This window comes from Gossypium hirsutum, chromosome A01 (genome assembly GCF_007990345.1).
Source record: "Gossypium hirsutum isolate 1008001.06 chromosome A01, Gossypium_hirsutum_v2.1, whole genome shotgun sequence".
In the NCBI taxonomy this organism is placed as follows: Eukaryota; Viridiplantae; Streptophyta; class Magnoliopsida; order Malvales; family Malvaceae; genus Gossypium; species Gossypium hirsutum.
In genome coordinates, this window is record NC_053424.1 from 48,957,473 (window position 1) to 48,968,028 (window position 10,556).

A 10,556-nucleotide genomic window follows, 5' to 3' on the forward strand; every position below is an offset into this window, starting at 1 on the left:
ATTATTATTATTATTTTATCATTGAGTCTTAATTATCAAGTCTTACTTCCCTGAAAAATTCAATCATATACACTGTGTGAACTTTAACAGAAAATTAATTTTGTCCTATCATGTTTCACTAACTAATAAATCCATGAGTTTTCTTGCTTTCAGTTTAATGGGGTCTTTTTTTCCATTAACCCTAAACCCTTTCCAATCTAGGTCCAACATCGTTTTTCCAAAGCTTCTTTTGCTTTCAACCACAAAAATGTTAGAAGCAAATCTAGTTTCGGCTACCTTCAATAACATCACATTTGAATATCTATTGAAAATAGATTGTGACAAGTTATGGTCTAGGATAAAGTAGTTCACTTCACGCACCTCATCCGCCAAATCATTCACCCATCTGCATTCCGAATAGTGAGATGATTGATCAAAATACTCACAGATAGTTTTTAATGTCAAGTTCAAGCAATCAACAACTCAAGGAGTCCAAAAAATATGAGGAAATTTTTATTCAATTAACGTTCCTGTACTTTTGAAATCGGATAGATTTGCACGACATTTTGTGGTGTGATTTTTTCGATGCCCTGGATGAACAAGCTTGCTATATATTCCGCCATCTTTAATTTTGTCACTTGAATCAACAGCCATGATAAACATTGCACCACCCAAAGAAGCCGCCATTATGTTAATTAGAGGCCTTTGTTGAAGATCAGACCGGCCATTAGAACATATAGAAGTTCTTTTGCTCCATGTGTCTCGTATAGGTTCAAGAAGCCTATCAACAGATGCCCTCTCTTGAGTTCATAACGGCATCCGAAGTCGATCAAATGTAAGAGGTACATAGTTGGCTAAATTAGAATTTGCTAACTTTTGAGCCCAACTTCGAAATCAATGATATTTTACAAAATTGAAAGGTATGGGACTGGTGTAAAATGCTTGACCCCAATCCTTATCTGCTACATTGAAAACCAACTCCAAAGCTCCTTTCCTTTTCTTAGGCGGAACTAGATTAGACCGTTGGGGAAGTGACATGTAATATGTTTTCTATTTTGATGTTACGATTATATTTGCTTTCTTCCGTTCAGCACTTTCATGTTCTCTTCTAAGCTCTCGAAGTATTTCATTATTAACACCATTTTTTAACCCTAGTCATAGCTGTTGGCAATTGGCCCACTGTTATTTTGTCAAATAAATGGGCTGGATCTGCATTTAAAAAAAAAAAAAAAAACTCCCTCATTGACAAGAAAAACCCTAGGAACTAAAAGTAAACTCACGAGAAGATCTTCTTATCTCTTACTGCCGATTACCGTTGGGGGCTTTCCCCATCAGTTTTTCTTTTCTTTTCCTCCAGCAACTACTTTATCAGAGGTTGTAGACGATCGCCGACGCCGCTGCCACCGCCGTGTATCTTCTTCCTTTCTTTTTCCTTTCGATTTCGCCGGATCTGATCCGTGTCCAGTGTCGGATCGTGTCGAACTGTATAGTCCGGGTGCCGGAGGTGACGAGGATGGAAGGTATTGGAAATGGAATACCAACCGGGGACAAAATCATATTGAGGGGCTTGAAATTTCATGGTTTCCATGGAGTAAAGCCTGAAGAGAAAAAACTGGGTCAGAAGTTCTTGGTGGATGTAGATGCTTGGATGGATCTTCGGAAAGCCGGTGAATCTGACAACTTATCGGACACCCTTAGTTACACCGATATTTACCGGTGAGTAACCGAAAAGACATTGAATTGAATCTTTTAGCTTATGTTTTGGTTTTAATTAGAATTTTGGCGACTTTTATGTAATAGGATAGTGAAGGAAGTTGTGGAAGGGCCATCTCATGATCTTTTGGAATCAGTGGCTCAAATGATTGCATCAAAAACCTTCACAAATCACTCTCAAATATCTGCAGTTCGAGTAAAGGTTGGGAAGCCTCATGTTGCTGTTCATGGCTGTCTCGACTACCTTGGAGTTGAGATTATCAGATATAGAACCATCGATGCGCCTAACTGACCTGAATATATATCATCCTTTGAGCAGTCCGTCACGTGGATGTGGTAACAGATCATCTTTCATCCATGCTTGGTACCTCAGGTTTCTCATTCACTTAAATTAATGTATTTGTGTTTTTTCTTCTTCATGTTTGTTTATAGTGTAATGGAATGTGTCCGAGTTGTGACCGTATTGAAGTTCGATGCCTATGGTCGTATTTAATATCGTATTACTTTTTTTTTTTTAATTTATGAAATACTCCTTTTACATAAAAGAAAAGACTGTATATGAGTTATTTTTTTTTAGATATTACGGTGATTTTTATATGAATATATTGACAATATAGATTGTTAAAATATCAATTTTTTTTTCAATTATCTCTATCTATAATGGGAATATGAAATTGGTATCAACAATATGATATCTCCATGATCTATTTAAGACTTGAATTTTATTGTTACTAGAATATGCCCTCACTTCGCTTCGGGTAAATGAAGTAAAATTTAGATTAATTTGTAATATATGTAACAAATTATATGGAACACAAAACAATTTAAAACATGAAAAAAGTATATAAAATAATTAAAACACGGGGTATCATGAAAAGTTCATGACACAAATATTAAGCTTATTAAAATCTATGTAAGGTGAAATAAGGAATATATGGAAACACTCACGTATGATAATATTTGGGTGCAAATCTTAAGATATGTTTCAAATTTAAAAGGAGTATGTATCCTGAGTTATATGTATAGCTATTAACTACTTAGGGAACTATACCTTATAAATAAACTTATAAATAAAAAAGAACCGTTTCCAAATGAGAGAAGTAGAAATAAACCGCAACCGTCAGCATTGTTTAAACTAATTTTAATTCATAAAATATATTTTATATTTATCATTTGAATTCATTTACTTAATAAAAATAAATTTGATTTCTATAATAAATTTCAAACTCAATTCATTGTCTAAATTTGAATTAAGAATTTTCAAATTAAATCTTAATTAGGCCTAAGAAATCTCAAGACGGAAGCATGAAGTATGTCTTTATTGGTGGGACCCTTCTTCGCAGTTGTCCTAAGAACCCACCCAACATCACGTATTTTGCGGTTCAAGAAGAAGAGATATCAAAGAGATGTAATTTCGATTTTATTGCTGAGTGGGGTTCATTTATTTTGCTTTTGGGGGATCTCAAATCAAGTGGCTTTTTGCATTTTTATCAAGATCAAGATAGAGAGAGCCATTGGAGGTTGAGGAAGTGAAGTTTACGTTTCATTGAGATCTGCAGCATTTTCGTTTTGGGTTGCTGGGTTTTTACTTTTCTGATTCTGGCTTCTTCCCAGAATTCTGATTGGACAACAAAGTTTTGGTTTCATTCTCATTCAGCTTCATGTAAGTTGACCTTCTTTGATTTCAGGCTTATTTGTCTTTGGCTCAAATTCTGCACATTGTCCCTTACAGCTGCATATGCATATGCATTTGCATTTTCATTTGTTTAACATCGTAAAAATCGTGAAGTTCTTAATCGAATTGGTTTTTATTCGCAAGGTTAGTTTCTCCTCCAAGTGCTTAAGAGGGAGCTGAATACTGTTTATTTACAGAGGTAAATATGGAAAAGAAAAATGCAATCTCTCGATACAGAGAGAGGCTGGACAAGACATTGTCTTGTACTGAACTGACTGATCCCGAAATGCTTAAAACCCTAGTCAAGAATCAGATTTTATGATATGCACAGGATGAGAAAGAAGGTTAATAGCATTTAAACTGCAATTGATATGGGTCCTTTAGTCCCTCTATGCACATTTTCTTTTAATTTTTCTTTGGCCGACAGATTTTAGTGAAGATTTACTGGGCAATAGGGCTCGGGCTTGGGAAGTATCGAATCTTCTAGACATGTTAAGGAGTACTTGTATTGATGATCGTAACGTTTCAAAATCCAGTGAAACATCACATGGTGAATGGAAAGTATGGTCTATTAGATGGACACTCTGTGGTTCTCTTGTATAAATTTCTCTGAAAATGCCTTATCAACTTGTTTTGACAGTTGAAGCACGATAATGAAGAGTTCCGTGTTATGTACCGTGAAGGACCTCATGGCACTCCGTTTCATACATTACTTGTTGAAGGCTATGTCGATGGGCCTTTGGATGTCTGTAAGTTCAGCTCATACTTTAATTACTTTATCAATTTAATCCAAAATTATGAGAACAAAGATTATGCAATTAATTTAAGACTTTTCAATACCGGTCATAAATGTATAAAACAACTTTTAAACCAGCTGTTTGCTTCGTTGTAGGTTTATGTATCTCTTGGGAGTCAGCTCTCTACAAGAAATGGTAAGAATTGTTATTTTCCACTTAATTCGAGTGCAGAATCGACATTTTCTTTCTTTATATCCTTGGTTTAACTAATATGATCTATCATGTTTCCAAATTATGTACACTTTTATCAATTTTACTTTCGGATCCGATCCTAAACCATGACGCACGCGTGGTATTCTTTTTACTTTTTCCCAGGTGGCCTCAGTCTAGTTTTCCACCTTTCAAAGTAAATAGTTCTACTTGTTTACAAAAGGTCCGAATTGGTGAACAGATATCTCTAGTAAGGTTTGTTGAGCCTAAAACCCAAAATTTTTATTTAATTTGTTTCCCTTTTTTTTTCTTAATACTGTGTTGAGGCCTGAAATTGTAAAATGCTTGCTTGTTTTTGTATTTTCGGGAGAAGGATGAAGGTTGCATGGCCACTGTCAGCTAGGGAGGCTCTAGTACACTTTTTCTTCTTCGAGTACTTTCAAGAATATCTGATTGTCGTTCTCGTCAACACCGTAGTGACTTCAAATACTTGGATATACTTTCATCGACTTTGCAATTGGCTTTCTTCCCGTACATCAGGAAATATAGCTAAAATATGTCTATGTTTTTGCTTGTAGATCTCAGATGTGAGCAGCATTAATAAAGCATCACATGGATTTACTAATAACGGAATTCCTGAAGCGAAGGATGTTGTAAGGATTGACATGGTTGGAGGCTTCGCTTTGCAGAAGGTGAACAATGAAAGAAGCAATTTTAGGTGAGTTGTTGTAATACTTTTTAAGTTGTCATACGAAGATAGGAAAGTAGATTATTCTGTATCATTTCAGAAAGGGCTTAGGTCTTTGTTAGTACAAGCACTGCAGGAGTTTTGACTGCAAAGATAGTGGACTTGAAACCCGAACAGGTCATGTGCTTGAGGAGTTTGCTTTTTGAACATCCTGAAACATTTGGTGTTGGCATTAGCTAAATCCTGGTCTTCTGATGGTTCATTTTGGTTTCGAGATATGATTAGGAGAGAGCCTGAAATTGGGATGACAAGATTTATCTGGTTCAGTATTTATATGATTCGAAAAGTCCTGTCACAAGGAATTTTTATATTCCTCTCGTATACTTCAGTTGTTTTCCTCTAAATGTTGAAGTTTTGTTAATTTTGTAGGACAATTGCAAACATGGATATGAAGCTGGATTTTGTCCTTCCATCCCTTATAAACTTCATCTCAAGGCAGCTTGTTGGAAATGGCTTCAGACTCTATCAAAAGGTCATACATTCTCCTAATACGACATCTTAATTTCCCCCGAACACCCAGTTTAATTTTTTTTTCTCTTCTTAAATTCTAAAATAACTTATGTTACTTGGACTAGAAAGTGATTGTCAAATATGCTTATGCTTTACTTTTTCAAAGTTTTTCCATATATTTGAAGAATTATATCCTGATACCCATGTTCAAATACCTGTTTGATACTCTTGCCGGACATGGGTACTTTAGGGAAAATGAAGACTTTGAGCAATGAAATCCTGAGTATAGATGGATAGAACTGATTATTCATCATAAAAGGTTTCATTGCTGAGGGCATTCGGAACTTTTTTCACAATGCAGATTATTACTAGGAATGAATAAATCTCTCAGATTTTTGGGTTTGCAATGCTTATAGACTGTGGCTTCTGTGTCGAACCGTGACAAAGATTACAGCAAGGCCTTGGGAGACCCTTTATTTGCACTAATACGTGAAGCACTTTACGCCAGTAACAAAGCGGGTGAAGTTCTTGAAGTACACGAGCCTAAAAGTGAAGCCCTCCTTTTGCGGAATGAGAGTTTAATTGAACGCATACAAGATGACACGCATGATATCGGGAAGGTTTGTGCTAATGACCATGCCGTTGAAATTCCACCCCAGAAAGAACAAGACACAGTGATAAAATCTTTTGGTGAAATTGAGGAAGAAGAAACTGAAGGGAGTACACAACCAGAGGAGGGCGATAACATTACATTGGTCCTGAGGTGCAAGATGCTCTAAGAACACTAGATAAGGTAATTTTATTAGTACAGCAACATGGATTTAATTCCCGAACCAGTTTCTCTGATGAAGAAACTGCAAATTTGGAAGAGGGTGCTGTTTATTTAAAAGCTGAGGACAATGTTAAAGCCACCTCCGAACAGTCTGTGGAAAATCTGGAGATGACTTTGGATAAGTCCCAGAATAGCAGTGACATTAGCGATACGAGGTAACCCTGTTAATATATTTTGACATATTTTCATATCCTTTTGCCATTACCATTGGTCTCCAATTTTCTTGTCAACTAAATCACAATTGCAAATGATCGGCATTGTCTTTGGGTTTACCGGTTTCCATCTGTGGATGTAATGCAGGGATGAAGATTCAAATTCTTTTGCTAGGGAAGCTAACCATAACAAAGAAGTAACGGTTTCACCATTGCCAAATGTATTGAAACCCTTTGAGACTAACCAGGTTGCTTTGAGTTCCTACAGGAATGGAACTGTGGAGGTAAATGGGTTCCATGAAAATGGTCTAACTGAAGTTAAAAAGTTGAGTAACCGGAGAAAGCATAGGTTAGGTTGCTTCGGCTTCAATTCCGGGTAATGTATGGTCTGATGCCTCAACCGAGATGGCTAGGACTAGATAACTTCATCAGCAAGCACCACTTTTTGAACCGCAGAGAAAAGGGAAGACTTGAGAGTGGATTTTCTAACATCGTATATTGAATCATCCCCATGAATAATATAATTTAATATAATGTATACCATAAGCTTTTTATTTTCTTCTCTTATCTATAATGTAATATAATGTACAATAAGTGCGAAAATGTTGTAAATCCATTGATGTTTATAACTCCATTAAATTTATCTTATTGTAACTCCTAATCAATAAATGTTCATAACTCTTAAATTTATTATCTTATAATCCTTAAATTATTTATAGGGTACGTTAATGTTGGTCTTGAATGCTTTGTAATTTATTGCACTTGAAAGTCTTATAAATAAAGGGCGTGTATAATTTTATTATATCCTAAGTGAAAGCTAAATCATCCTTTTATTTTTTTTTATCCTTTTATTTTGTTCATTCTATAATTCTCTTGGTTTATAATACATCGTCAGCACGAAATTGCTCAAAAGAAAAAAAAAATCTTATGTATTGAAGATTAGACTTATCCTCTATGATTTTCCATTTGAAGCTTTATACACAAGATGCAACAATTTGCAAGTAGTTTTTTTTTCATATTAGATTTTTATTTTTCTTAATTATTGATTAACTATGATGATTTTATTTAATTTGTTCTATTTATACATTTTAAGGATTGTGTCATATTTTATGGACTGTTTGCAGTTGCTATTGAAACTTTTGCAGAAGATAAGAAACTAAGGTAAATTTATGTTAGAATAGTGGCTTGAATCCTTATTTAAATAAAATACAGTGGTAAAATAAAATAAAAGTAAAATCTATATAGAACTACACTTCTTTTATTTTATTTTAGAAAAATGTTTTTTAAACCTTATTAAACTTCATCTATTTGATATTGATTAGAATAAGGTATTTCAATCTTACTACACTCCTATTAGAATATGATTTTATAAGCCTATAAATAGACATAGTCTACTCCTCTTGTAATCATTCGAATTCGACATAGTGAATTTTCTTCTCTTCTGCTCGTGGTTTTTTCCCGAAAGGTTTTCCACGTAAAAATCTGTATGTTCTTTATTTTTATTTCTCTTTTCTTTGCGGTATATTGTCATTACCGATATTTTATTTTTAAAAATTGGTATCAGAGCTTCCGGGTTGTTCATCTCAATCACGGTAATGACGTTTTTGAAGTATGAAATTCCGCTGTTAGATCGCAACACCATATTCGCGTTGTGGCAAATAAAGATGCAAACAGTTCTTGCACAGATGGACTTAAAGGAAGCCCTGCTAGGGGTAAATAAGATGCCTTCGACATTGACGGAGGAAGAGAAGAAGTGCAAAGATTAAAAGATGTTAACACAGTTACATCTGCATTTGTCTAACGAAATTTTGTAGGATGTGATGAAGGAGAAGACCACCGTTGGATTATGAAAGAGACTGGAACAAATATGTATGTCGAAAACTATAACAGTAAGCTGCATATGAAGCAACGTCTTTATGCTCATCATTTGAAGGAAGATGCATCTGTGCACGAACACTTAACAGTGTTAAAAGAAATTCTCTCAAACTTGGAGGCCATGGAGGTTTAGTATGAGAAGGAAGATTAGGGTTGATTCTACTTTGTTCGTTGCCCCCGTCTTATTCAACCTTTAGAGACACAATTTTATATAGCTGCGAGTCTCTCACAGTTGATGAGGTTTATGATTCTTTGACCTTATATGATAATATGAAACATCTTGTTTAAAATTGACTCTTAGGGAGAGAGTCTCATTATTCGTGGGAGATAAGATCGGAATGCTGATGATGATCGTGGAAGGACATAAGAACGGAATCATTGCGGTAAATCTAAAGGTAGGTTAAAGTCGTCAAATAGAGGTAAAACTTGTAACTTCTGCAAAAAGAAAGGGCACATTAAATCTGAGTGCTATAAGTTTCGGTGAAGTTGATGTTATAGAAGACTACAATGATTGTGAACTTCTAGTCGCTTCTATCAACAATTTTAAAGTGAGTGACGAGTGGATCCTTGATTCGAGCTGCACCTTCCACATGAGTCCCAATTGGGATTGGCTTACAACTTACAAAACAATTTCTGAAGGTGTTGTTTTGATGAGAAATAATGTTTTGTGTAAAATCGCAGGTGTTGGAACAATTAAAGTTAAGATGTTTGATGGAGTTGCCAAAACACTTAGTGACGTACGACATGTTGCGAAATTGAAGAGAAATTTAATTTCGTTGAGTACTCTTGATTCAAAAGGTACAAATACACAGCTGAAATTAGGGTTTTGAAGATTTCCAAAGGTTCCCTTATTGTGATGAAAGTGCAGAGAAAGCCTGTCAACTTATATGTTCTGCGAGGTTCTACCGTTACTGGTGATGCAGCTGTCACTTCCTCTTCCTTGTCAGATGATAATATTACTAAACTTTGGCATATGTGCCTAGGGCACATGAGTGAGAGTGACATGGCAGAATTGAGCAAAATAGGACTTCTTGATGGGCAAGGAATTTACAAACTGAAGTTCTGTGAGCATTGCATTTTTGGGAAGCAAAAGAGAATCCATAGCACAAAGGGAACGTTGAAGTATATTCATTATGGTCTGTGGGGGCTATCCAAAGTGCCTTCGAGAGGTGGAGCTAATTATATGCTAACTTTTATTGATGATTTTTCCAGAAAAGTTTGAGCGTTCTTTTTTAAGCAGAAAAGCGATATGTTTTCCACATTTAAGTCTTGGAAAACTATGATTGAAAAACAGACGAGAAAACAAATAAAATACCTCCGCACAGACAATGGCTTAGAGTTCTATTCTGATGAGTTAATAAACTATGCAAGTCAGAAGGGATCGTGAAACACTTGATAGTTCGTCATACTTCACAGAAAAACGAGGTTGCAGAACGAATGAATAGAACGATCATGGAGAAGATTCGATGTATGTTTTCAAATGCCAACTTACCAAAGTCATTTTGGGCCAAAGCAGCCTCTACTGCATGTTTTTTGATCAATCGATCTCCATCCGTTGCCATTGAGAAAAAAACTCCACAAGAGGTATGGTCTGGTAATCCTGCTGACTATTCTGATTTAAAGATCTTTGGGTGTCCTACATATGCTCATGTTGATAATGAAAAATTGGAACCAAGATCAATTAAATGTGTTTTTCTTAGTTATAAAGTTGGTATAAAAGGGTGTAAGTTATGGTGTCTTGAAAATAGAAAAGTTGTGATAGTAGAGATGTTGTTTTTGATGAAACTGTTATGCTACCTAACTTATCTCTCAAAGACTCTTCCAATAAAGAAAATCAAAAGTAGGTGGAGTAGTAGATTAATCTAGATCTACAACAGAGCCGATTCCTCAAGCTAGTACAAAAATTCATAATAGAGTTGCTTCTTCACCACAATACTCTATCGCCAAAAACAGAATTAGAAGAGAGATTAAACCTCCAAAGAAGTATGTTGAGGCTGATTTAGTTGTTTATGCTTTAAATGTGGCTGAAAATATATATGTAAACCAAGAGCCATTTAATTATTCTGAGACGGTTAGCTGTGAAGACTCAGAAAAGTGGATGTTTGCTATGCAAGAGGAGATGGAATCACTCCACAAAAATAGAACATGGGATCTTGTGAAACTTCCTAAAGGTAAAAAGGTTGTT

At 35.2% G+C, this 10,556-nt stretch overlaps 2 protein-coding genes across 10 annotated transcripts; both read left to right on the forward strand.

Moving 5' to 3' along the window:
* The first annotated feature begins 934 nt into the window (after positions 1-934).
* Positions 935-3,671, forward strand: LOC107918176 (dihydroneopterin aldolase 2). Of its 4 annotated transcripts, none has more exons than XR_001689961.2 (3): positions 935-1,695; positions 1,780-2,065; positions 3,036-3,671. XR_001689961.2 is itself a non-coding variant. In XM_016847704.2 (2 exons), the coding sequence occupies exons 1-2, from the start codon at positions 1,493-1,495 to the stop codon at positions 1,982-1,984; spliced, it is 408 nt and encodes a 135-aa protein (XP_016703193.1). In that variant the 5' UTR covers positions 935-1,492; the 3' UTR covers positions 1,985-2,237. The 4 variants fall into 4 exon arrangements, 1 of the variants encoding a protein (XP_016703193.1); XR_005925782.1 differs by having other exon boundaries at positions 1,780-2,056; positions 2,973-3,671; XR_001689960.2 differs by having other exon boundaries at positions 2,973-3,633.
* On the forward strand, positions 3,162-7,298 carry LOC107918174 (uncharacterized). Of its 6 annotated transcripts, none has more exons than XM_041111577.1 (10): positions 3,222-3,355; positions 3,795-3,917; positions 4,008-4,116; positions 4,260-4,299; positions 4,480-4,569; positions 4,688-4,787; positions 4,893-5,032; positions 5,432-5,534; positions 5,929-6,499; positions 6,645-7,298. In XM_041111577.1, exons 2-9 carry the CDS (start codon positions 3,879-3,881, stop codon positions 6,289-6,291), a joined length of 984 nt encoding a protein of 327 aa, XP_040967511.1. In that variant the 5' UTR covers positions 3,222-3,355; positions 3,795-3,878; the 3' UTR covers positions 6,292-6,499; positions 6,645-7,298. The 6 variants fall into 6 exon arrangements, with proteins under 6 accessions (XP_016703191.1, XP_040967511.1, XP_040967500.1 ...); XM_041111566.1 differs by having other exon boundaries at positions 3,228-3,355; positions 3,795-3,928; XM_016847699.2 differs by lacking the exon at positions 3,222-3,355 and adding an exon at positions 3,571-3,711 and having other exon boundaries at positions 3,795-3,928.
* Positions 7,299-10,556: the final 3,258 nt, after the last annotated feature.